General features: G+C 37.8%; 1 protein-coding gene across 5 annotated transcripts in view; it reads left to right on the plus strand.

The window, feature by feature from the left end:
• The window catches only part of Mi-2 (chromodomain-helicase-DNA-binding protein Mi-2 homolog), a 743,946-nt gene that overhangs the window by 432,386 nt on the left and 285,660 nt on the right, over nucleotides 1-25,900 (plus strand). For all 5 annotated transcript variants that reach the window (XM_067141602.2, XM_067141598.2, XM_067141599.2 and 2 more), the window contains exons 18-19: nucleotides 24,195-24,434; nucleotides 24,512-24,634. In XM_067141602.2, the coding sequence (XP_066997703.2) occupies nucleotides 24,195-24,434; nucleotides 24,512-24,634 (363 nt within the window). The remainder of the gene's footprint in view (nucleotides 1-24,194; nucleotides 24,435-24,511; nucleotides 24,635-25,900) is intronic.

Here is a 25,900-nt window from a genome sequence, read left to right on the forward strand (position 1 = left end):
TCAAAAAGAAAAACATAAAAATCGCCTTCAAAACTAACAATAGAAATCTTGATATATTCCGTAATTCTAGCTGGGTCAACTGCCCCAATCCATTCGATAAATCAGGAGTGTACAGATTCCACTGTAATGATTGTCTGTGTCTACATAGGGCAAACTGGTAGATCTTTCAAAGTCAGATACAACGAACATATAAACGCCATTAAATACAAAAGATTTTCAGCAATAGGGCAGCATACGCACGAATATAAACATAACTTTTACGGCATTAACAACGATTTGGACATCGTAGAAATATTGAACAAGGGGCCTCTTTTAGATCTAACAGAGCAATTCTTAATTCTTTTGGACCATTATTACAACCCAAATTTTAATCTTAATGAACTTTCTGAAAAACCTACTATTTTATTTGATTTATTTATTTATATTTCTTGATACTTCCTTGAAGGAATCGTAGTTCAATCCATTGATTGGTCGGCTTGGTATGCAGACGCCTCGGAATGTCTGCGTCATTGTTGAGAATGTGTCTCAGATTGCTTAAAATTCCAAAAGGTCAACCAATGCACAAAACAGTTCGCAACACGCTGGCATATTATCCCTACCGGAATCCACGCCTCCCGATCCCTACTCTCCTGTTCAGGTCTCCTCACCTCTCCTTCCCCCTACAAGGCACGCCCCGTTTTCCCGTTGATGCATGCAGCTTGTTGTCTGACACATCGCTCGGCAGTGGTGCTCGCCATTCCTGTTTTAACCTTTCGTCGATAGTGTGGTGCTTGAGGTGAGTTTCTGTTCTTTCTTTTCAAAAAAAAAATTGCCTAACACCCTTCTTGATCCGTGTATGTTATACTTACACAGGTATTATTTTCTTCTAGTTCCGGTTGAATTAAGATCCATTGAAAACATCGTGTTTCATATAAAAGTCAACCTTCGGCCTCAACCCATCTATATTTGAAGTTATTACTGAAATTTTAGCCTCTATTATTATATGACTTATCAAGTTAAGACATATCAGTAAGATTCCAACAACATCTACACTGAGAACAAGCTGTCCACCTGCTCTGAACATCTGACCAGTTTACAATGGCTATCTGAGTTTTACCAAGAGGAAATACTTTTTATTTGCATTGAATGTATAATGGTCTTCTCTCTATTTTATACTGTACAGTAATACTCTAAAATGTGATAATTATGTATATAGGATTCAATCTTACACAATAGAACGTTCTCAAGGACTCTATATGGTGTTCAAGAGCAATAGAATAATCGTCATTTAACTATATAGATCAGCCCTGTCCAACGCGGCGCCCAAGGTGCCATTTTATGGCGCCCTTCGCAATTAATTTCCAAATTAAATTTTGCTTAATATTTGAAAACAATACTTTTCCATTTCAATAAATAATCTTACTTTTCTCTTAAAAATACCGTCCTCAAAGTCAGGAAATTTGTTATATCTGTACCTCCAAATACACAAAGAGCTTTGAGTAAGCCGTAAATGTGATCTAGGCCTAACTGACTCGTGTCCGCTATTAGTGAAGAGATAAAAGAAAGGTTCATAAAGAGAGCTATTCGACATGTAAGTAGTTGCGACAAAGGGAAATCCTCCACAAACCTGTCACTGTGGGGGGGTCTAGTGCCAGGTAAAAGGCCCTCTCTACTCACGGAGCCAAATATAGCCGCATATTTATTCTGCCAAACAGAACAGCTTCTTTGTGATTCTCTTGATTGCAATGCCATAAACTACTTACCATGGCAGAGTTTCACCAGGACGACAATCGAACACCCAATGTGCCCACAAAGTAACTTTAATCCCAACAAAGCTGTGCCGTAAACAATGAACAAACAATTTATGAAAATCATGCAATTGGAATGTTCCCAGTTCCTAGCTTTCAGGCGAACATTCAGTATTACTTGTGAGCTTATGCAGGGCTTATGGAATACGTTTTGAGTGCCTTGTGTTGTGATAAGTTGTACATTCAGCATGTTTTGTGTGCTTTTTTTTTTCATTACTATTTAAATTTTAAATTATTCAGTTTATAATCAGTTATATTTCATTAAACATAACTCTTCTTAACATGGCTAAAAGGCAAGGAAATTATAACTTTAACAGTGAATGGGAGGCCCAGTATTGCTTTATTGAAAACAAAGGAAAGTCTGTGGGTTTATTGTGTAATACTAGCGTGTCTGTTCCTAAAAGAAGTAATGTACAGCGACATTTTTTGACTATTCAAAAAAATATTTGTCAGTGAATTTCCTGTTAATTCTGAACTAAGAAAACACAAAGTGAAAGATCTAAAATCTAAATTAGCATTGCAACTATGTGCGTTTAAAGGTCCAGTTCAGGAAACGCATAATGTGACAATAGCTTCTTACAAAGTTTGTTACGTCCTAGCTAAAAGGAGGAAAAAAAAAAAAAAAAACTTTCAGTGATGGGGAAGTAGTGAAAGAAGCTATGCTAAATGCCACTGAATCTCTGTTCGAATCTCACAAAGATAAATCTGAATTGATATCTTCAATCAAAGGACTTCAGTTGTCTTACCAAACTGTTGCTAGGCAGGTTGAACAGATTTCTAATAATATGGAATCTCAGTTACAACAGGATTTGAAATCATGTGAACATTTTTCACTCCAGTTTGATGAAAGTGCTGATATGTCTGACACTGCTGAGTTGTGTGTATTTGCTAGAATGGTTTTTAACGATTTTACAGCGAAGGAAGAATTTGTCAAGGTATTGCCACTTCATGGACGTACTAGGGGAGAAGACATATTTAATGCTTTCGTTAAATTCACCAAAGAGAGTAACTTACCACTGTCAAAGCTTGTTGCTATAACAACAGACGGGGCACCGTCTATGACTGGTAGTAGAAATAATGGATTTCATTCTCTTTGCACTAAGGATGAATCATTTCCAAAATTTCTTTGTTATTATTGTATTATTCACCAAGAAGATTTATGCGCAAAGGTTTTAAAGTTCGATCGTGTCATGAAAATTATAACTCATGTCATGAATTATATAAGATCGTCATCTACTCGTCATCGATTGTTCAGAAATATTTTAAGTATGTCAAATTCGGAGTATGGTAATGTAATCCTTCATGCAGACATAAGGTGGCTTAGTAGGGGGAAAACACTCGAACGGTTTTACTGCCTGTTGGACGAGATACGAGACTTTATGAAATCATTTCCTGGGAAATATTATCACGAACTTGGTGATATATCTTCGCTAATCGAATTAGCATTCTTGGCAGACATCACCTCAAAATTAAATGAGTTAAATCTCAAATTTCAATGAAAAGATCATAATATTTCAGGTATGATAAGTATTGTCAATGCATTTGAAAAGAAACTTAAGGTATGGATTGTCCATTTAAATAGAAATTCCCTTTCACATTTTCCAAATTTGAAATCTATGGCGGATAAACTAAATGGCAGCAAACGTGATTTTTCATCTCTTGCTAAACATCTTGAAACTCTTAGGGCTGAATTTGGTAGCAGATTTAGCCAGTTTTCAATGCTTGAACCAGTGATCATGTTTGTCAATAATCCCTTCGCTTCTGTTGACATTTATGAGCTTGGAGGGAGGGTGTGTGAAATATTCGAAAATTATAATCCCGAAGAATTAGAAATGGAAATTTTAAGCCTTTACTCAGACCTTTCCTTTAAATTCTCCTACGCAACATGTGGCAATTTCTGGACTCTGGTGGACGGTAAAAAATATCCCATTACCCGCAGTGTTGCTCTGAAGATGCAATCTTGTTTTGGTTCATCCTGTCTTTGTAAAGTGCGTTTTCGACTATGAACATAATAAAAAACAAATACCGATCCTGCCTGACAGACTCACACCTGGATGACGCGTTAAGAGCAGCCTGTTCCAGTTACACACCAGACTTTCCTCAACTTGCAGCGAGCATGCAGTGCCAGATTTCACATTAATTATGTGAGTAAATATATTTTCAGATAATTTTCAATTCTAGACTTATTATTATTATTATTATTATTATTATTATTATTATTATTATTATTATTATTATTATTATTATTATATAGTCGTTGTAGTACCGAACAGTAGTCGAATTAGTGGAATTGTACCTGGCGCCCCCATACCCTTACTTATCATGTGAATGTGCTCGCCTAGAAACGAACGTTGGACAGCTCTGATATAGATAGTAAAAAAAAGAAAAAAGAAGATCTTACATAACTTGGCAGCTACTGTAGCTCTATATATAGAAATCATTAATTAACATTACTGGGTGATAAGAATATACTGAATTGTACATACAAAAAACTCTTACCTTAAATCTCGAATTCCAGAATTTCAGAATTTTAATATGTTTTTAGGGATATTACGTGGTCAAATGTTTTATGATGTAACGCGACTATCATTGCTATCTATCTATGTACATATATATGTATTTTATTAAGTGTCCTTGCTTGCTTAAATCTTGGGCTGATGATGGTATTATATAGTGTCGAAACCGGTACCCACCAAATGGAATAATAAAATGTGACATTTTAATGATAACACATTGTAAGTAGTATTGAACAGGTGGATAACCTTACCTCTGTTTTTGAATGTAAACCTTTTCATCCCTACTTAACTACTACATCCTACATCTATTCTAATCTTTTTGGATATTCATCCCTTGGTCTACTCGTATCTTTCTTACCACCTACACATTCCTCAAAAACCAAGTGAATAAGTCCTGGGTGCCTAAAGATGTCTCATCATTCTATCACATCCTCAGGTCAAATTTTGCTAAATCGTTCTTCTCTCACCAGTTAGATTCAGTATCTCTTTATTCGTGATACGATCTACCTATCTTAAGTTCAGCATTCTTCTGCAACACCACATTTCAGAAGTTTTTGTTCTTCTTTCTGAGCTAGTTAACATCCATGTTTCACTTCTGTACAATTCCACCCTCCAACAAAAGTATTAAATAACATCTTTCTAATTCTTATATCAATGTTCGAAGTGAGCAAATATTACATTAAATAAATTTCATCGTAAAGTCCGTATTGTTGTAAAGTGAGCAAATATATTTTCTTAAAAAATTCTTCAAAAAGCCTTCCTTACAGATGCTAATCCGCATTTTATGTCGTCCTTACTTCTGCTATGATTAGTTATGCAGCTATGCAAGTAACAATATTCATGTCCAATAACGGAGCAACTATATTGGTATTATTCATCTACTTCTTACAGACTTCATTTACTAATGTAATATTTCCTACATTGCCTGATGTTGTTAGACTCCATTCTATTATTTTTGTTATGGATTTGTTTATTTTCATCTTGTACTCCTTCTCCAAGACTGTGTCCATACCATTCAGCAGTTTCTCCAGATCTTCTACACACTTGCATAAAATAATATCATCGGCAAACTTTGGATTTTTTATTTCCTCTCCTTGTATTGTGATTCTCTTTCCAAATTCCTCTTTGATTTATTTTACCACCTTTTCTATATAAGCATTGAAAAGGAGAAATGATAAACAGTAGCCTTACCTCACTCCCTTCTGGATTGCTGCTGCTTTGCCATAGGCCACGATTCTTATCACTGCAGACTGATTTTTTTGCAGATTGTGGATAATCCTGATCACTTCAGAATCTTGCATAGCTTAGTCTATTAATCACCATTGTCAGATGCCTGTCCGGTTCCATGGCTAAATGGTTAGTGTGCTGGCCTTTGGTTGTAGGGGTCCTAGAGTTCAATTCCCTGCCAGGTTGGGTGAGTTTAACTTTCATTGATTAATTCTTATGGCTCGAGGGCTGGGTGTGTGTCCAGTCTTCCTCATTAGAATTCACCCGCCGGGCAGGCAGGCTCGACCCTGGCTCAGTCCGGTGGTATTTGAAGGTGCTCAAATACATCAGCCTTGTGCAGCTAAATTTACTGGCACATAAGAAAAGAACTGCAGGGCTAAATTCCGGCACCTTGGCGTCTCCGAAAACTGTAAAAGTAGTTAGTGGGATGTAAAGGAAATAACGTTGTTGTTGTTGTTGTTGTTGTTCTTGTTGTTGTTGTTGTTGTTTGAGTCATCAGTACATAGACTGGTTTGATGCAGACCTCCATGCAACCCTATCCTGTGCTAACCTTTTCATTTCTATATAACTGCTGCATCCTACATCTGCTCTAATCTGCTTGTCATATTCATAACTTGGTCTACCCCTACCGTTCTTACCGTCTACACTTCCTTCAAAAACCAACTGAACAAGTGCTGGGTGTCTTAAGATGTGTCCTACCATTGTATCTCTTCTTCTCGTCAAATTTAGCCAAATGGATCTCCTCTCACCAATTCGATTCAGTATCTCGTCATTCGATCTATCCATCTCGTCTTCAGCATTCTTCTGTAACACCACATTTCTAAAGCTTCTGTTCTCTTTCTTTCCGAGCTAGTTATTGTCCATGTTTCACTTCCATACAATGCCACGCTCCAGATGAAAGTTTTCAGAAACATCTTTCTAATTCCTATATCAATGAAGTGAGCAAATTTCTTTTCTTAAGAAAGCTATTCCTTGCTTGTGCTAGTCTGTATTTTATGTCCCCCTTACTTCTGCCATCATTAGTTGTTTTACTACCCAAATAACAATATTCATCTTCTTCCTTTAAGACTTCATTCCCTAAACTAATATTTCCTGCATCACCTGCCTTCGTTCGACTGCTCTCCATTACTTTTGTTTTGGACTTAGTATTTTCATCTTGTACTCCTTACCCAAGACTTCGTCCATACCATTCAGCAGCTTCTTAAGATCTTCTGCAGTCTCAGATAAAATAACAATATCATCGGCAAATCTCAAGGTTTTGATTTCCTCTCCTTGGATTGCGATTCCCTTTCCAATTCCCCTTTGATTTCCTTTACTGTCTGTTCTACGTAAACAATGGAAAGGCGAGGGGACAAACTGCAGCCTTGCCTCACTCTCCTTTCTGGATTGGTGCTTCTTTTTCAAAGCCCTCGATTCTTATGACTGCAGACTGATTTTTATACAGATTGTATATAATTCTTTGTTCTCGGTATCTGATCCCAATCACCTTCAGAATCTTAAATAGCTTGGTCCAATCAACATTATCGAATGCCTTTTCTGGATCTATGAATGCCATGTACTTGGGCTTGTCCTTCTTAATTCGATGCTCTAAGATCAGACTTAGTCAGGATTGCTTCACGTGTTCCTACATTTCTTCTGAAGCCAAATTGATCTTCTCCCAGCTCAGCTTCAACTTGTCTTTCCATTCTTCTGTAAATAATACGTGTTAAAATTTTGCAGGCATGAGATACTAAACTAATGGTACGGTAGTTTTCACACTTGTCAGCACCGGCTTTCTTGGGAATAGGTATAACAACATTCTGCCGAAAATCGGATGGCACTTCTGCTGTCTCATACATCTTGCACACTAAATGAAATAACCTTGCTATGCTGGTTTCTCCGAAGGCAATCAGTAATTCAGGGGGAATGTCATCAATTCCAGTCGTGCTGACCACACAACACCTCGTAATCTGCAGGCCTTTGGGCTGAGCAGCGGTCGCTTGGTAGGCCAAGGCCCTTCGAGGGCTGTAGTGCCATGGGTTTTGGTTTTGGTCATCAATTCCAGGTGCTTTATTCGTATTTAGGTCTCTCACAGCTCTGTCAAACTCTGACCTCAAAATTGGGTCTCCCATTTCATCAGCATCAGCAGCCTCTTCTTGTTCCAGAGCCATATCATCTACGTCATTATCTTGATACAGCTGTTGGATATGTTCCTGCCATCTTTCTGCTTTTTTGTCTTATCCTAGAAGTGGCTTTCCATCTGAGCTCTTACTATTCATACACGTAGATTTCCTTTCTCCAAAGGTTTCCTTGATTTTCCTGTATGCAGCATCTACCTTCCCTAGGACCATACAACCTTCGACATCCTTGCACTTTAGGCATAGAATCTCAAGGATAATATAATAAAACCACCTATTCAATACTTTCCACTTTTAATGTGGTTTGAATCTACATGAATTTATGTACACTTATCAGGTTAGGTACATGTTTCACCCATATTTGGGCATCTTCAGCCTGTAGACAACCTTTAGGTCAAGGTTTGGGACCTTTTTAAACCATATTATATAGATCGTATAGTATACAAATGTTAATAATCTCTTAAGACTAACATGCCAGGATAATAGTTTTTAAAATATGAACAAAACATAACTGTGGGTAACAAATGAATGGTGTTTTAAAAGAATTAAAACTTGTCTGTCATTTTCTATCTAACTTAACATATGTCTAAAACTAATATGGATCTTCTTCCTCTATCTTAAGTTTTGGGTAAAGAGGATATTACAAACTGGGGTTCATTTGACCCTCCTATATCATTTCATGTTCTTGACGTATCGTAACTAATGTCAGAATGTGTTGTCAACCACAAGTGGAGATTTAGAACTGATTGTTATATATAGACTGGTTAAGAACGTTGTTTTGAATGAAACTGTAAGCGTCTTGACTTCGGGTCTTATGTAACAACAAGGAATTGTAAAGAATACAATATTAGGCTGTTTCTTAGTTTCAGGCTGCTGCTTAATTGAGAAGGAACATCCTAGACACTTGATACAGTCTTGTGTGAATATCATTCCCGTTGATGTGTTGCTTGGTCTTTGGGAGGGATCTTAAGGTTATCTGTAATGAAGTAAAAAAGTAATTTTAATTCACAATTTAGAGCACGCGTTGTGACAAATTGTATTAAACTAACACCTCATGACTGTAAAATGACTTACATACTAGGTGGACCTGTCTGTTCCGGCAGCGCCTATCTTATTAACATTTCTACTCCTGGTGTTGTATTGGTGTGGTAATGGAGGGGCGGGGCATGGAGGAAGAGTGGGGGTAGACTGGTTCATGGGCGTATGTGCTATTGCTGGAGGGGAGTTTCTAGAAGCAATATGGGCGGGTTTAACGTTTGGCATGGTGGACGAAGCATTTGAGTGTGGAGGTTTAAATAATTGAGGGATTTTGTTTTGATTTGAATTCACAATATTAATTAATCTAGGTATTAATTCGTACAAAGAATTTTTAATTTCATTGACATCGTTAAGATTTTAATTTTTATTATAGGTCTGGTCCAAAAAGATATGTAGATTTTCTAGTTCGTTCATTAATTTCCCTTTACCTATGCTCTAATGATGGTAAGATCTTTCTCTATGGATGTAAAGTGATGGCCCGTTTCTTTCATATGTTGGCTCATCGCTGAGTACTTGTTGTGGTTTTGAGCATTATAATGTTCCAAATATCTCGTTTGAAAGTTCCGTCCAGTTTGACCGATATAAGAAAAATCACTTTGTGTACATATTGGTTTATATACGCCAGACCTTGAATAATGGTTGCTATTGTAATTAACCTTGTTGTGGTTAAAAAGTATGTTTTGATTGGTGTTGACTGTCCTGAAGGCTATATTAATATTGTGCTTCTTTAAAGTATTTGCAATCTGATGGATGGCTGGTTTATTTTATGTGAATGTTTTTTTGCTTTACGTCGCATCGATACAGATAGGTCTTATGGCGACGATGGGATAGGAAAGGCCTAGGAGTTGGAAGGAAGCGGCCTTGGCCTTAATTAAGGTACAGCCCCAGCATTTGCCTGGTGTGAAAATGGAAAACCATGGAAAACCATCTTCTGGGCTGCCGACAGGTGGCTCGAACCCACGGTCTCCCGGATGCAACCTCACAGCCGCGCGCATGGCCAACTTGCCCGGTATATGTGAATGTGGCGAAACTAGGTTTTTTTTAGGTTTGTCCAGGACGAGATTAGTGGACAATTTAATTTCGATTTTATTAATTAAACAGTTTACCATATCAATTTTAAACCCGTTGAGTTGAGCCAGATTCCTTATGTATTTCAGTTGGAATTTTAAAGGCTCTATAAATTAAATTATAGAAAGAGGCTTGTTTTTGGGACTTGGGGTGTAGGGATGAATTCATAATAGCTAGGGGAGAGTGTGTAGGTTTCCTGTATATTCGAAAATTGAAGGTATTATGTGCGCGTGTAACTGTTAAATCCAAAAAGTTTAGGGAATTCTTGACCTCGTCCTCTTTAGTTAACTTAACATTGGGATAAATTTTGTTTAGGGACTCGAATCTCGCCACTATTAGCGACATCTTTGTCGAAAATTACAAAAGTATCGTCTGCAGATCAGAGCCATAAACATACGCCTTTTATTTGTGTTATCATTTTTGTGTGTTCTATTGTATCCATATAAATGTCTGCTAGGATGCCAGAAAGGGGGTCGCCCATCGCTAAGCCCTTTTGCTGGTAAAATTTTTCATTGAAAGAGAGATAGTTGTTGTTTAGGACAAAATTTAAAATCTTCATGAATTCTTCAATTTCCATCTTACTAAGGCCGCTGTGTTTATTGATATTATCATTGATGCTTCTTACGGTTTCGTTGGTAGGGATGTTTAGGTACATATTTACGACATCATAGGAGCACATTGTGTGATTAGGCCGCAGGTTAAACTTGTTTAGAATTTTGCAAAAGGTAACTGAATTTTTTAAGGGATGTTTATTATTAAATAAGTAATTTATTTTGGGAAGCCGTGAATGAATTTTGATACATTATAGGTGGGGCTGTTTCTACAATTTATAATAGGGCGTATTGGATTGTCGTTCTTATGAATCTTGGGTAAGGCTCTGGCTGTCAGAATACTAGGATTCATATTAAATATTTTTTGTTGTTCCTGTTCAGTGAAAAGAAAGTTAGAACTTCTTATTCAAATTTTTAGATAACGCTGAATTCTTGTGGTTGGATCTTTGTTGATTATTGTGTAAATTTTGTCCGTAAAAATTCTTCTGTTTTTTGAACGTATGTGTTTTGATCTAGGAGAACTGTGGATCCTCCTTTGACTATAATGTTATTGTCATCTATTTACTTTTTTACGTTCTGGCTTAATTTGTTGTGGTTGAAATTAAAATTTGCATTTAATTCTTCCGCTAATTTTGGTAATTTCTTTTTTACTTCAAATCTGGTATCATTTTGTGTCTGCAAAGGGAGTTTAGAAATGTTAGCCTCGATCTCAGCTACTGTATTGATAATATCAGTTTCTTTTTTCTTGCTAGGCCAGTTATCTTTTAAGCCTCTATTTAAGATCTCCATCTCTTCTTCAGAGAATTAAACGTCTGTCAAATTAACTTCTGTAGGTGTGTTGTCCTGAGAGGGAACTGCTTTTTGCGTGTCTAAATTACGCTTAGGAAACCGTAATTGAGATGCTTTTAATTGGGATAGTTTCTAGTCAAGAGTAGCTTGCTTCCTATCCAACAAAACAATCAATTTATTGTCCACATGTAGTTGGAAAGAGTTCCATTCTAACGGATGTAAAGCCTGAGCTAACGCTAAATGATCTTTATATAACTGCAAATTTAAAAGTGTCTTCTTTTTATATGACGCTTTAATTTCATTTTTTAACCAAATGCCGTTGACTTTGTTTTGAACTCTAATCAAACTTTGGTTAGTTAAGTTTTTTCGCTGTGTAGGCTTCAAAAACTTTGGGATCAATTTTAGTTCTAGGCACTGTTTTAAAAAGGCTATGTCTTTTGTTAGTTTACAAATCTTGACCTGAAGGTTGAAGTACCTATTTAAACGGCATTTTGCTTGGTTGGCTACCAAATTACAAGTAAGAACTCTCATTATTGTTCCATATTGAAGATGATGCTAGGCATAGAATCTCAAAGATAATATAATAAAACCATCTATTCAATACTTTCCACTTTTAACGTTTTTTGAATCTACATGAATTTATGTAGACTTATCAGGTCAGGTACATGTTTCACCCATAGCTCTCATAATACTCGGTCTTGGTTAAAATCTCTTTTAATTGTGTTGACAGTTCCATACATCTTGTGGATGTTCCTGTTTCCGAGTCATCTTGGATTGATTCTATTTGTACCAACTGATGAGCCCAACTTAGCACACGGGGTGAAACTCTGGCAACCAGGAATGAGTTAGCTGGAAAATTGATAATGTCCCATAAAGGACCATTTATATTGGTACATAGAAAATAACCAAGAAAGAGCAGCAGCAGTTGGAAGTCTTTGAGCATAAAGTTTATTGAAAAATATTTGGCCCACAGTTCGATCCTGTCTCTCAAAGCTGGCAGAAAAGATCTCGCTATAAGATTTACACCCTTTCTCAACAACACACTATAATGGGTGTGATTAAAATCCAACAGACTGCGCTGGGCTGGACATGTACTGATGATGCAGGATTAACAGAGCACCAGTTGATCTATACAAGGGATCTCTTAATGGGAAAAGACCTTCAGGAAGACCCCAAAACACCTGGAAGAAGGAGATAAACAAGGTATGCTGGACCCTCTAAATTGATAACTGGGCAGAGCAGGCTCAAGATCGAAAAGAATGGAAGAGGATTTTGAGATCAGCACAGGAACTTCACGTCCCTCAGAACCCTCCTACGGTGTGAGTGAGGGAGAAAACATTCTGAAAGTTTGTTTTAATTAAATGAAAATTCTGTACCCTTGCTGAACTTGTTATCCAAAATTGAACAATACATTTTCCACTCTTAAGTAAAACGCAAGAATGTCCAAAATGTAGTCGCTGATTCAGACATTTTTATAACCATGCCAATCAATCAGTCACCACTGATCTGCATTTAGGGCAGTCGCCCAGGTGGCAGATTCCCTATCTGTTGTTTTCCTAGCCTTTTCTTAAATGATAGCAAAGAAATTGGAAATTTATTGAACATCTCCCTTGGTAAGTTATTCCAATCCCTAACTCCCCTTCCTATAAAAGAATATTTGCCCCAATTTGTCCTCTTGAATTCCAGCTTTATCTTCATATTGTGATCTTTTCTACTTTTAAAGACACCATCCAAACGTATTCGTCTACTGATGTCCTCCCACGCCATCTCTCCACTGACAGCTCTGAACATACCACTTAGTCGAGCTGCTCGTCTTTCTCGCAAGTCTTCCCAGTCCAAACTTTGCAACATTCTTGTAACGCTACTCTTTTGTCGGAAATCGCCCAGAACAAATCGAGCTGCTTTTCTTTGGATTTTTTCCAGTTCCTGAATCAAGTAATCCTGGTGAGGGTCCCATACACTGGAACCATACTCTTGTTGTGGTCTCACAAGAGACAAATATGCTCTCTCCTTTACATCCTTACTACAACCCCTAAATACACTCATAACCATGTGCAGAGATCTGTACCCTTTATTTACAATCATATTTATGTAATTACCCCAATGAAGATCTTTCCTTATATTAATACCTAGGTATTTACAATGATCCCCAAAGGGAACTTTCACCCCATCAATACAGTAATTAAAACTGAGAGGACTCTTCCTATTTGTGAAACTCACAACCTTAATTTTATCCCCGTTTATCATCATACCATTGCCTACGGTCCATCTCACAACATTATCGAGGTCATTTTGCAATTGCTCACAATCTTGTAACTTATTTATTACTCTGTACAGAATAACATCATCTGCGAAAAGCCTTATCTCTGATTCCACTTCTTTACACATATCACTGATATATATAAGAAAACATGAAGGTCCAATAATACTGCCTTGAGGAATTCCCCTCTTAATTTTTACAGGGACAGATAAAGCCTCACCTACTCTAATTCTCTGAGTTCTATTTTCTAGAAACAGAGCCACCCATTCAGTCACTCTTTTGTCAAGTCCAATTTCACTCATTGTTGCCAGTAGTCTCCCATGATCTACCCTATCAAATGCCTTAGATAAGTCAATCGCAATACAGTCCAATTGACCTCCTGAATCCGGGATATCTGCTATATCTTGCTGGAATCCTACAAGCTGAGCTTCAGTGGAATAACCTTTCCTAAACCCAAACTGCCTTCTATCAAACCATTTATTAATTTTTGCAAACATGTCTTATATAATCAGAAAGAATGCTTTCCCAAAGCTTACATACAACGCCTGTCAAACTGACTGGCCTGTAATTTTCACCTTTTTGCCTATCACCCTTTCCTTTATATACAGGGGCTACTATTGCAACTCTCCATTCATTTGGTAAAGTTCCTTCATGCAAACAAAAATCAAACAAGTACTTCAGATATGGTACTATATCCCAACCCATTGTCTTTAGTATATCCCCTGAAACCTTATCAATTCCAGCTGCCTTTCTAGTTTCCATCTTTTGTATCTTACTGTAAATGTCATTGCTGTCATAGGTAAATTTTAATACTTCTTTAGTATTAGTCATCTCCTCTATCTTGACATTAGCCTTGTAACCAACAATCTTTTCATACTGCTGACTGAATACTTCCGCCTTTTGAAGATCCTCGCATACACACACCCCTTGTACATTAATTATTCCTGGAATGTCCTTCTTGGAACCTGTTTCTGCCTTAAAGTACCTATACATACTCTTCCATTTTTCACTAAAATTAGTGTGGCCACCAATTATGCTTGCCATCATGTTATCCTTAGTTGACTTCTTTGCTAGATTCAATTTCCTAGTAAGTTCCTTCAATTTCTCCTTACTTCCACAGCCATTTCCAACTCTATTTCTTTCCAACCTGCTCCTCCTTCTTAGTGTCTTTATTTCCCTGTTATAATATAGTGGATCTTCACCATTCCTTACCACCTTTGTAGGTACAAACCTATTTTCACATTCCTCAACTATTGCTTTAAACCCATCCTAGAGTCTGTTTACATTTTTATTTACCGTTTTCCACTGATCATAGTTACTTATTAAAAACTCCCTCATGCCTGTTTTATCAGCCATACGGTACAGCCTAACAGTCCTAATTTTAATCTCTTCCTTTCTTTCACATTTATTTTTAATTACCACAAAAACAGCTTCGTGATCACTAATACCATCTATTACTTCGGTTTCTCTATAGTGCGCATCGGGTTTTACCAGCACCACATCCAGAATATTCTTCCCTCTAGTTGGTTCCATCACTTTCTGAATCAGGTGCCCTTCCCATATTAACTTATTTGCCATTTGTTGGTCATGCTTCCTGTCATTCGCATTACCTTCCCAATTGACATTTGGTAAATTGAGATCACCCGCTACGATCACATTTCTTTCCTTATCGTTTCCCACATAGCTGATTATCTTATCAAATAATTCTGAATCAGCATCTGCGCTACCCTTTCCCGGTCTGTACACTCCAAAGACATCTAGTTGCCTATTATCTTTAGAAATGAGCCTTACCCGTAGAATTTCGTGCTTGTCGTCTTTAACTTTTTCGTAGCTTACAAATTCTTCTTTCATGAGAATGAATACTCCCCCTCCTACCATTCTTATCCTATCTCTACGATACACCCTCCATTTCCATGAGAAAATTTCTGCATCCATTATATCATTTCTCAGCCATGATTCAACTCCTATTACAATGTCTGGTAAGTATATATCTATTAAATTACTTAATTCTATTCCTTTCTTTACAACATTTCTACAGTTCAACACTAGTATTTTGATGTCATCCCTACTTGACTTCCAGATCTCTGTACCATTATCACCGCTCCCTAGACCATCCTCTTTCCCTGAATGTACCTCCCTATAACCCTTCTAAACAAATTTCCTAACTTGTATGTATCACTGCGGTTTAAGTGAAGGCCATCTGAGCGCAGTTCCCTATCTCCTACCCACCCATTAGGATCTAGAAATTTCACTCCCAGTTTCCCACATACCCACTCCATAGTCTCATTTACATCCACAATCACCTTCCAGTCAGTATCCCTCCTACACAATATTCCACTGATAACAATCTCCGCTTCCTTAAACTTGACCCGTGCTGCATTTACCAGATCCCACACATCCGCAACTATGTTGGTACTTATACCTGCTTGTCTTACATTGTTAGTACCAACATGAAACACTACCATCTTCTCCTTTCCCTCCTTCTTCTCTTCTACCTTCCTCAACATCTGCATTAACCTGATTCCTGGGTAACACTCTATCCTGGTACCCTTTCCTCCACACACTTTCCCGACATGTCTGACCGTAGAATCCCCCATGACCCGAGTCTCAACCCTACCCACCTCATTTGATCCCCTCCCCTCCTGGTCAGTCCTATCTTTCCTGACAGCTGCAGAAGCTACTTTGTCCTCCCTTTTCTCCATCCCATGACCCTGTTCCACCTGTCTTTTCCTATCCACTACTCCACATTTCCCTTTCCTACCTCTTCCCTTTCTGCTACTTCCAAACTTCCTCTATGTGGGACGTAAGTTCATCCCATGTATGAAAGTATTTAATTTCATTAATTGAAATTCTCGTCTTCTTGAGAATCCCCATTGTATGCACAATCCGCATAGAACATCACTCTATGTTCTGTGCACAGGAACCTTCGACACGACATTGATGACACTCTTGAAGATCTGTTCTGTTTGTACATACAAAAAGCACAGCACCAACTTCTTTGGTTTGCATTTCCAGGGCGCTGTGTTTCACCTTCAATTTCAGCAAGTTGCTTATTTTTTGTCTTTTACTGTCATGGAACGTAGGGTTACGAATGTCTCATCTTCCAATAAAACGTGCAGTTCACGAGACAAAATTTTCAGAAGTGCCTTCCCAGTTCGTGTCATCTTTTCAGTTTGCCAGGAAAAATTATATAGAGATTTATTGCTCCAATATGTATGGGGGCAAACAGTGATAGAGGCCATCTCTGACAGCATAAATCCCCTTCCACCCATGTTTACATAAAAAATCGAAACGATGACAAGTTCACTACTGGATGTATTAGCTTACTAATTTCACTTTGTGAAGGGTGACCACTTAATTCTAAAACATCATCTTCATGCTAATCTGACAAACATCTGATTCATCTGGAATTTTTTCAAGTAAGTTTCTTCTCTGTTCCTTCTCTCGTGAAACCACCTTGCTACAAAAAGTATAACAAAAATGCTGTTACAGTGTGACTTAGAAGAGAAAGACTTTGAATAATGCTAGTACATGCTCAGGTCAGTTATGCACGAGATTCAAAGGAATATTCAGTAAAGAAAAACAAATCCTTATTAGCTGCTCAGTAATATACAATCCAAAAAGTGCAATGATTGGTAGGTATGTTTCCTTAAAATTGATCTTATTGAACATAAAATGTTGCTTACCAACGGCCTTTGGCAGTAAATTACAATTATAAACACACAATAAAGAAAGGAAAACCACACACGCAGAAAGTACAGAAGCACCCTTATTAGTCGTGCACGGAGGAAATGTCCGGGCTCAGACAACAGTCTCAGGTATGTCCCTTCCCTGCCACAGGTTATGAGCTGCAATGACGAATTCCACACAGGATGATCCCAAATGAATGAAAAGGAAGGTATAGGGGTGGACAGCTTTGCCAGTTGAAGGTAACAAATTCTGTCATGCGAAGTATAACAGGCCTGGAGGAAATCTCTGTGCGTGACTAATTGAGGGTTAAAACTGGAATAATATGTAACAAAATTAAACATCAACAATTTCCCATCACCTTTTTACATGAGAGTTTTGGACCTCCAAGGACAGGTTTTAAATGGTGAGTTGTGTATTGTTTAAACAGTATCGTCATTTTTGATATGAACATAATATTTATAGTCACATTTAATCATTGCCATTCTTATTTATATGTGTACCAAAAAAGGTAAACAATTCATTGTTATAAAATGTCCTCATCAATGATGTCTGTTCCTGCCGAATCAGAGCTTGAATCCATGTTAATTATAATGGGTTCAATCCGAGGGATGTCAGGAAATTCATCATCATCTCGATAATGGTACTCTGTTTTCTGGGCTTGCTGAATAACATTTCAGGAGTTGCCAAGAGAAAAGCTTTAGTGCATAGATAATTTTTTCCATGCGTCTCCCTCTTTCAGTGGCATTGGTGATATTTACTTTTGACACTTTCCCCTTAACATACACCCAAATTAGCTCAGTTGCATTCAATTAGGAGTGAGCAAGGCTGTGAAACTAACCTTGTATCAGAACAGAGTTGTTTTGTTAGTAAGTCGAGTTTTGAGGTATCACAAAGTGTAATCAAAGCATGGTCAGTTATTGTGGCTCTGATTTCGTAAGCTGGTCATACCTTTTGTTATAAGAGGCAATGAAATGGCATATGGCTTTTAGTGCCGGCAGTGTCCGAGGACATGTTCGACTCGCCAGGTGCAGGTCTTCTGATTTGACTCCCGTAGGTGACCTGCACGTCTTGATGAGGATGAAATGATGATGAAGACAACACTTACACCCATCCCCCATGCCAGCAAAATTAACCAATGATGGTTAAAATTCCTACCCTGCCGGGAATCGAACCCGGGACCCCTGTGACCAAAGGCCAGCACGCTAACCACTTAGCCATGGAGCTGGACATAAGAGAGGTGATGAAATATTTCTCTCAGTAAGGCAAGATGTAGTCTCCATTTTGCTCCACCACATACAGTGTGATTCCTTGTAGATGGATCTGTCGTGTGATATGGTACTTGGTTAATAACAACGGCTGATTTGCTGGCAAAAGGCTTTTTAAAATTTTCCTGAACCACTCCTCAAAATGGGTAGTGTTCATTCCGTTGTGGTAATCGCTATTTCTTTTATTACCAACAAAACATAGCTCAGCACCAGGTAAAAATCTCGGATCACACTTGGAATCATCACAAACTCTCCTTCTGAAAACTGAGGTTCCCGAATGGGAACAACAGATATCACATACTTTTGATGAATTCCAGACACTACAGGCCTGAGCGGGAATAACAGGTGAAAATAAACAGAGTGCAGCAATGCGGCAACCCTGCACTCTCAGTACAGTCATCGTGTTGCTGTTGGCGCCTGCTTAGTTTCCCACTCAAATAGTAATCTGTATAAAATGTATGGATTCATTTAGGTTTTCTATAAAATCAGTTATAAAACAGCAATTACAGTGCTCATAACGATGTTAATCACAGCTTTGTCTGACTTCACAGAACTGAAAAACCCATTACAAATTAAACTGATAACTACTTTTTAATCGATAGTGATGACTATTGTAAATTTGAAATCTTCTTTGAGACTTATGGATATGACACATTACAATCTCATCACATTCGGATGACTTGTGTTGCTGTGATGATTTGTTTTGATGTTTAAAGCCAGGGTTTGTACATAGAATACCAAAAAAGCCCTTTTTTTTTTTTTTTTTTTTTTTTGGTTCTGATTACAACAACTGCAGAAACTAATACGGCAAGAAAAGTTGTATACCGCTGTTAAACACAGAAAGAATGGAGCTATAATTTGGTGCAATTAGGTTTGGGATTGGCGCACCCATTAATTTTTTATAGAATAAAATTTAAACAACTTGAGTATCTGAACTTCTGAGTCCGACTAGTGTTACACCGCAGGGCAGTGATGTGTAATGCAGTGTGTGCTGGCTGTGCGGTTAGGGGCGTATCTATGAGCTTTCATTTGGGAGATGGTAGTATTTCCCGGCATAATCGTCGCACTTTTTATACCAAAATTTTCGAAAAAATAGTAGGGTGCGACCATTATACGAAGAATTTTTAATACCAGTATTTGTATTACTAAAAAAAATTTATAACAATTCTATTTGATACAAATTTAGGATGCACATAATACTCGCGTTTATACATCAAAATACTTAAAATAGTCTAAAACAAAATTCATAATTATTCGCAACAATTCGGCGAACGTTTTTTCCAACCTGAAAATAAAAATGAACGTATTAAGTTAATTGTCATTAATTTGAGTATTAAAGTTAAAATATTACACTTGCAAAAAATTATCGCTTTGTTGTGAAATACGGACTTACCGGTACACACTTTATTCTAAATCTTCTGTGTCGCTATCGCAGGTTTCGGTATCTGATGCGCCGTCCTCGCCGCTGTTAATACCAGTATCAGATTCTTCATCTCTCTGCCACACTGCGTCATCTTTGGATCCGTCTAGTGCATTCGAAATCCTAGTCCTTTTAAGCTCTTGAAGACTAGTTCAGGTGGTATAAGATCCCAACTCTTCATCACTCACGAGCATAACAAGTCCAAAGGTGGACGCCTGATATTTCCAGCGGGCGTCAATTGCTGATCGCCGCTCATCATCCACTCGTTGTAAAATAGACATAAGTGGTCTTTAAAGGGTTTATTAATACATACGACTAGTGGCTGCAAAGCAGATGTTAGGCCACCAGAAATGACTATCTGTCATGTCTTATTTTTACTGAGAAGTTGCTTCATTTCATTCACAAGGTGACCTCAGAAACTATCTAAAACAAACAGAACTGGTTGTTTTAGTAGTGCACCGGGTCTTCTATCCCACACAGTTTTAACCCAGTCCAGCACGACTTCTACGTGCATCCGACCCTTTGGTTGCACTCGTACATGAATTCCATGGGGAAACTGTATAATCTTAGGCATCGTTTTCCTCCTGAAAATGATGTTAGGTGGCAACTTTCTTCTGTCAGCTGTAATGGCTAGCATTGCCGTGCATCGCAGCTTCTCACTACCGCTGGTTTTCATTAATACACTCGGTGATCCTTTTAGCGCAATAGTGCTGTTGCGAGGCATATCAAAAAAGATTGGAGTCTGATCGGCATTACCGATTTGAGAAAGCAAGTACGAAGTTTCCTTGCACAAACGTATGACAAATCGGTGAAAATTTACTATCTTGTCCATGTAATCAGCAGGCAACTTTTGGCTTAGTGTAGTTCTCCTTCGCACTGACAGATTGTGTCGTCGCTTGAACCCCTTAATCCACCCACGACTCGCCTTAAACTGAGTTATGTTGTGTTTGCGTGCTACCTCCCGTCCCTTAAGTTGTAACGTTTCATATGATTACACTGCAGCCATTGCTACGTATTTCATTGACGTACATAAACACTTCTTCGTCAATTATAGGAAACTTCCCTGTTTTAGGACCTCTAAACGCGCGTCTAGAAGGGTTTATGCTTTTTAGCTTGGTTTTTTATTTCCGCCAGTCACGCACCAACTTTTCACTCACTAAAAATTTTCTTTCTGCAGCTCTGTTCCCGTGCTGTTCAGCGAAGGCAATTACGCTTAGCTTGAAGCCCGCAGAATAGTTTCAATATTTACCCATAATCGCTTATAAGTGCTTCACATGTTAATGTTTTGCAATATAAATGACTTTCCGTAATTGTTCACTATTAAAACAAATTATTTCTACAAACACCCCAAACACAAATTAAAAACTTAAATTCTCATGCACACATGTCTACTGTGATCTATCCATTCCAGAGCAGCCAATACTGTTAGGCAGCATGGAAGCATGCAGCAATTTATCACGGACGTCTTCATACATCGCTCTAGCTAGCGCGGTGTAGATCTACTGTAGATGACCGTGTTCCGAGACATCCGTAACAAACATTCATTTTTTCAATTTCTTTTATACATATGATAGTCTAATTAGGTTAATATTTCTTCCCAGTTATTGATGATTTTACTTTATATTACTGACGAATTTATAAAATAAAACTTTAATACCATTGGATAATAATTATCTTGACTGCTTGGGTAAAAGTTTTCATCCCACGCCCGGATACTTACGACGTAGTAGTAAGATAAGAGTCTAGCGATGACAACTGAGACATCGTAAATAATTCGGCTGACCGTGAGCTGAATAATTCCGTGGAAATCTGCGTTATCGTCTTGGATTTCACTTCATGTGCAGTAACGCAGGAGCCGGCCCCATGGTGTAAGGGTAGCGTGCCTGCCCCTTACACGGAGGCCCTGGGTTCAAGTCACGGCCGGGTCAGGGAATTTTACCTGTATCTGAGGGCTGGTTGGAGGTCCACTCAACCTACGTTATTACAATTGAGGAGCTATCCGTCGGTGAGGTGGCGCCCCGGTCTAGAGAGCTAAGAATAACGGCCGTGAGGACCACTGCTGACCACACAACACCTCATAATCTGCAGGCCTTCGGGTTGTGCAGCGGTCGCTTGCTAGGCCAAGGTCCTTCGCGACTGTTGCGCCGGGCAGCGGGTGGTTGTAATAACGCAGAATTCTATCGGACCTCCTGTCTATTAGAAGACAAGTGTGTGTTGGTACCGGTATTTCCTAGCGATGTTGCCGATAAGCGATAACTTACAGTCTTACGTATTTCAAATGAGAACTTATAATATGCAGGTGGTGAATAAATTGTACACTGTTTCGCGACCACGTTGTCAGACTGCCAATAGTCTACCGGTAAGCCATGCGTCGTACATATACCGGTATTAGTTATTTATACGTTGTGCAACATCTTGCAAATGTGACTGTGTTGCCAAATTGCCCATAAACCATACACGTATTTAAATTGCGCATTCATGTGCAACATACATTGCAGTTCCATTTACCTTTTAACCAGATTGGTGAAGAAAATTTGGACGTGTGACGATTATGCTATGAAATGTTTAAAGTCCAATTTTTTTTATTGAAAATAAAGGATGTGACGATTACGCGGTGGAGATGATTATGCAGGGAAAAACGGTAAGTTCGAATCCAACCATTGGCAGCCCTGAAGATGGTTTTCCATGGTTTCCCATTTTTATACTGGGCAGGTGCTGGGGCTGTACCTTAAGAACACGGCCACTACCTTTCCCATCCTTACCTTGCTGAAAACTTTCAATGTGTTAGTGCATGTTAAACCACTAGCCAAAAAGAAACTAAGTGCAGTCTTTTCAGATCGCTTTAATTTCATCTCCGTGAATCGTGTTGTATTAAAATTACTTTAAATCACGCAGATTATTTTACTGTGTATGATGCTTAGTTAAGGTCAGAAATAGGACTTTATAATTATTGTTTGAGACCAATGAATTAACTGCAAAATGAATTATCAGGACTCAAATTATTGAGAGTACACTCTACCTAGAAAGTGTTTCAAGGTGGTTAAGAGCAAATATTGAATTCTGTAATCAGTGGACCACCTGGGCATCTTCTTGTATTCAGGGATTTACGGTAATTTTGGAAAAGTGTGGTGGTAGATTTGTTTAGACATAGCTCGTAATATAATTTATGATGATATTTTAGTTACATAATTAAAATCAATTACCATATATACACAAATTATCGAATCATTCCTGTTGTCTGTGCATTTCTGCACCCTAATTTTAGAAGGGGAAATTCTTGATTTTTTTTTTTTTTTTTTTGCTACATGTAATTTGTTGCTTTGTTAAGTATTTGTGTTGAAAACTGTGAATTCTGCGGTAAAATAAATTTTGAACCAACTCATCAATTCTCATTCTTCATTAGTATAGTTCAGCGCCATTTCAAATTATACTGGCATCTGATCTGCATAACTAATTTGTGAGAGTAAATACGAATTTTTCTGGCGCAAGCCCAAAACAGATATGTGGAAATTGGCTATCTTTTCTGATAATTGTTCAGGGGACATGCGCATTGTTATTTTTACTACAAAAATCTAAGTTATTTCTTTCGGAAACATGCGCGAGATCCTCAGCTAGCACTACATTCCATAGTGTAGCTTTCAACAAACACATTTCACTTGTGACTGCATATCCAAACAGTCTCTTTTCAGTTACACAATTTGCATGTCCTGTTTTTGATTTCTGGAAACTAGGCTTTGTGTCCACAAAGTGACCTCTTCATACCTACTTCATGCTGTATGATTACCAATTTGCTCTGCCTCTTCAGTAATGTCGAGCTTTTCATTAGTCGTGAACAACCTACAACAAGAACTCACTCAAGCCATCCTAAACATATGCTACTACTTAAACTGATGCCACATGAATGACATGATTTGTACATGCCACGCTTCTCGGTTACAGTGGGAACAGAGTTGCTATCAAAGTGGGCAGACAAATGCCTACTTCCAGATTTCTGTATGACCTGTACCAGCTATGACACAAATGATACACATAACCCAACCTTTTGCTGCCAAGTTTTGAAACCAATATGCTAGGATTATTCATATATGTATGGTACCGGTAGTTCTTCTATTCCTCAGAGAGATACAAGCTTTTTCTGCTGGCTGGGCTGTGATGCTCAGATGGGCCTTCTTAGCTCAAGTTGACAGGGCTGATCCCAGCTCAGTCTTGTGTTATTTGAAGGTGCTAAAATATGTCAGCTTGGAAGAAAACACCTTGCTACTTCTTCAATTGGCTGAGAACTTTCACTATAGTGCCTAATGAACAGTAGAACAAATGTATTAACTCGTAATAAAATGTGTTGATTGAAGCAAATTGGACTTGTATAACTTAACTTGATATTGATTCTTTTGTAATGAACTAGTCCCTCAAAATATATATATTTACAGACAACTTCACCGTTAACATTTTTTAATCTTTCTTTCTAGTTTTTCCGTCTGCTGGCTTCATACAACATCCAGTATAAATTGTTGCTGACAGGAACTCCTCTCCAGAATAATCTTGAAGAACTGTTTCATTTGCTCAATTTCTTATGTAAGGAAAAATTCAATGATCTTTCTGCGTTTCAAAATGAATTTGCTGATATTTCCAAAGAAGATCAAGTCAAGAAATTGCACGAAATGTTGGGACCACACATGCTGAGACGACTGAAGGCAGATGTACTAAAGGTTAGAAAACTCAAATTTTGATACTGTAGCTTACTTGCTGAGTGATAATTGGATAATATAATTGCCTTTCATTTCAGAGTATGCCCTCAAAGTCTGAGTTCATTGTGAGAGTCGAACTGTCTCCAATGCAGAAAAAATACTACAAGTTCATTCTTACAAGGAACTTTGAAGCCCTGAATCCTAAAGGTGGTGGCCAACAGGTGAGATGAATTAAATGTCTTCTCATGAAATTACAAACTTTGGGATTTAGATCAGATAATGCATATCAGTCAAACTACAGCTGTTGGAATTGAGGAATATGAATGAGAAAAAACTATTTAGAAACTATGCATGGTGCAGTTCATATAGAACAGGTGATCAAGATAACCAAATTGAAATTCGAAAAAGAAATCTCTGTTCAAGGAGAGGAAAACAAAAATTGCTAAGATTTGTGGATGATACCATATTTACTCGCGTTTTAGAACCCCTTTTTTTCTCCCACTTTACAGCCAAAAAAGTAAAATGGGGTCCATTATGTGATAACCTCAAATTTTGTGCAGTGTACTCATGACTTCTAGGCTATATAGAGCTATAACTTGTACATGTAAACATTCTACACTGTTCTTTAACAAACTTATGAATGTATTTGAGTTATACTGGCTATTTTTGTTAAAGGGCAGTATTTCTAAATTAAAAAAGACAATAAATGGTGAACAAAATTTTAGGCCTACATATAAAGTAAATATAGTCGGTTTTAGTTACTCATATCACGCCATTCGTTTCATCTCGTTAATTCCTCTGATCAGGTTGACGTCGGGAAGGGCATACAGTCGTAAAAACGCGCTATAAAGATTTGGCTTGCTTCATACTCAACCCGTAGAGAAAAAGGATAAGGGTATCGTATTGTGACGAGTTGGCTGGGTGGTAAGATAAATTAACACTAGACTGGTAGCTTCTATACTAAGATTTATAAACCTTTTCACTGCCGAGTTTTGATGACCAGGGGCCTATTCCATGAACGAACTTTGCACTTTGCACTTTTCAGTTCAGATTTTGTTCCACCATTGCTTTTCAGATTTAGCTTGCAAAGTGAAAAGTGAAAAGTTAGAAATCTTCTCACTTTTCAAGCCTGTTATGTTCCTCCATTGGTACAGAAATGCAAAGTGCAAAGAAATGAAGTGAAAAGTTTTCATAAATCTTGCAAAGAGATGATTCCCTTTTCATATGTTAATTAACAAGTATGTACTATAGTTTCTCGGCGTAGAATTTGGCTTAGTGATATGAACACGTTACGACGTGAGCTTTTGTTAGCATCAAGTGAGGACAGTGATGCAGAATCCAATAATAGAACGTACAAGGACAGGATTAATTTTCATAACCTCACTTCGACGTAATATCGCGAGTGATTTCGTATTATCCCAATAGAGGCTGACTATATTCTAGAAATGATCGGTCATTTATTGAAACATAAAGAAGTAAATTCCTTT

The sequence above is a fragment of the Anabrus simplex genome, chromosome 2 (assembly GCF_040414725.1).
Source record: "Anabrus simplex isolate iqAnaSimp1 chromosome 2, ASM4041472v1, whole genome shotgun sequence".
NCBI lineage: Eukaryota > Metazoa > Arthropoda > Insecta > Orthoptera > Tettigoniidae > Anabrus > Anabrus simplex.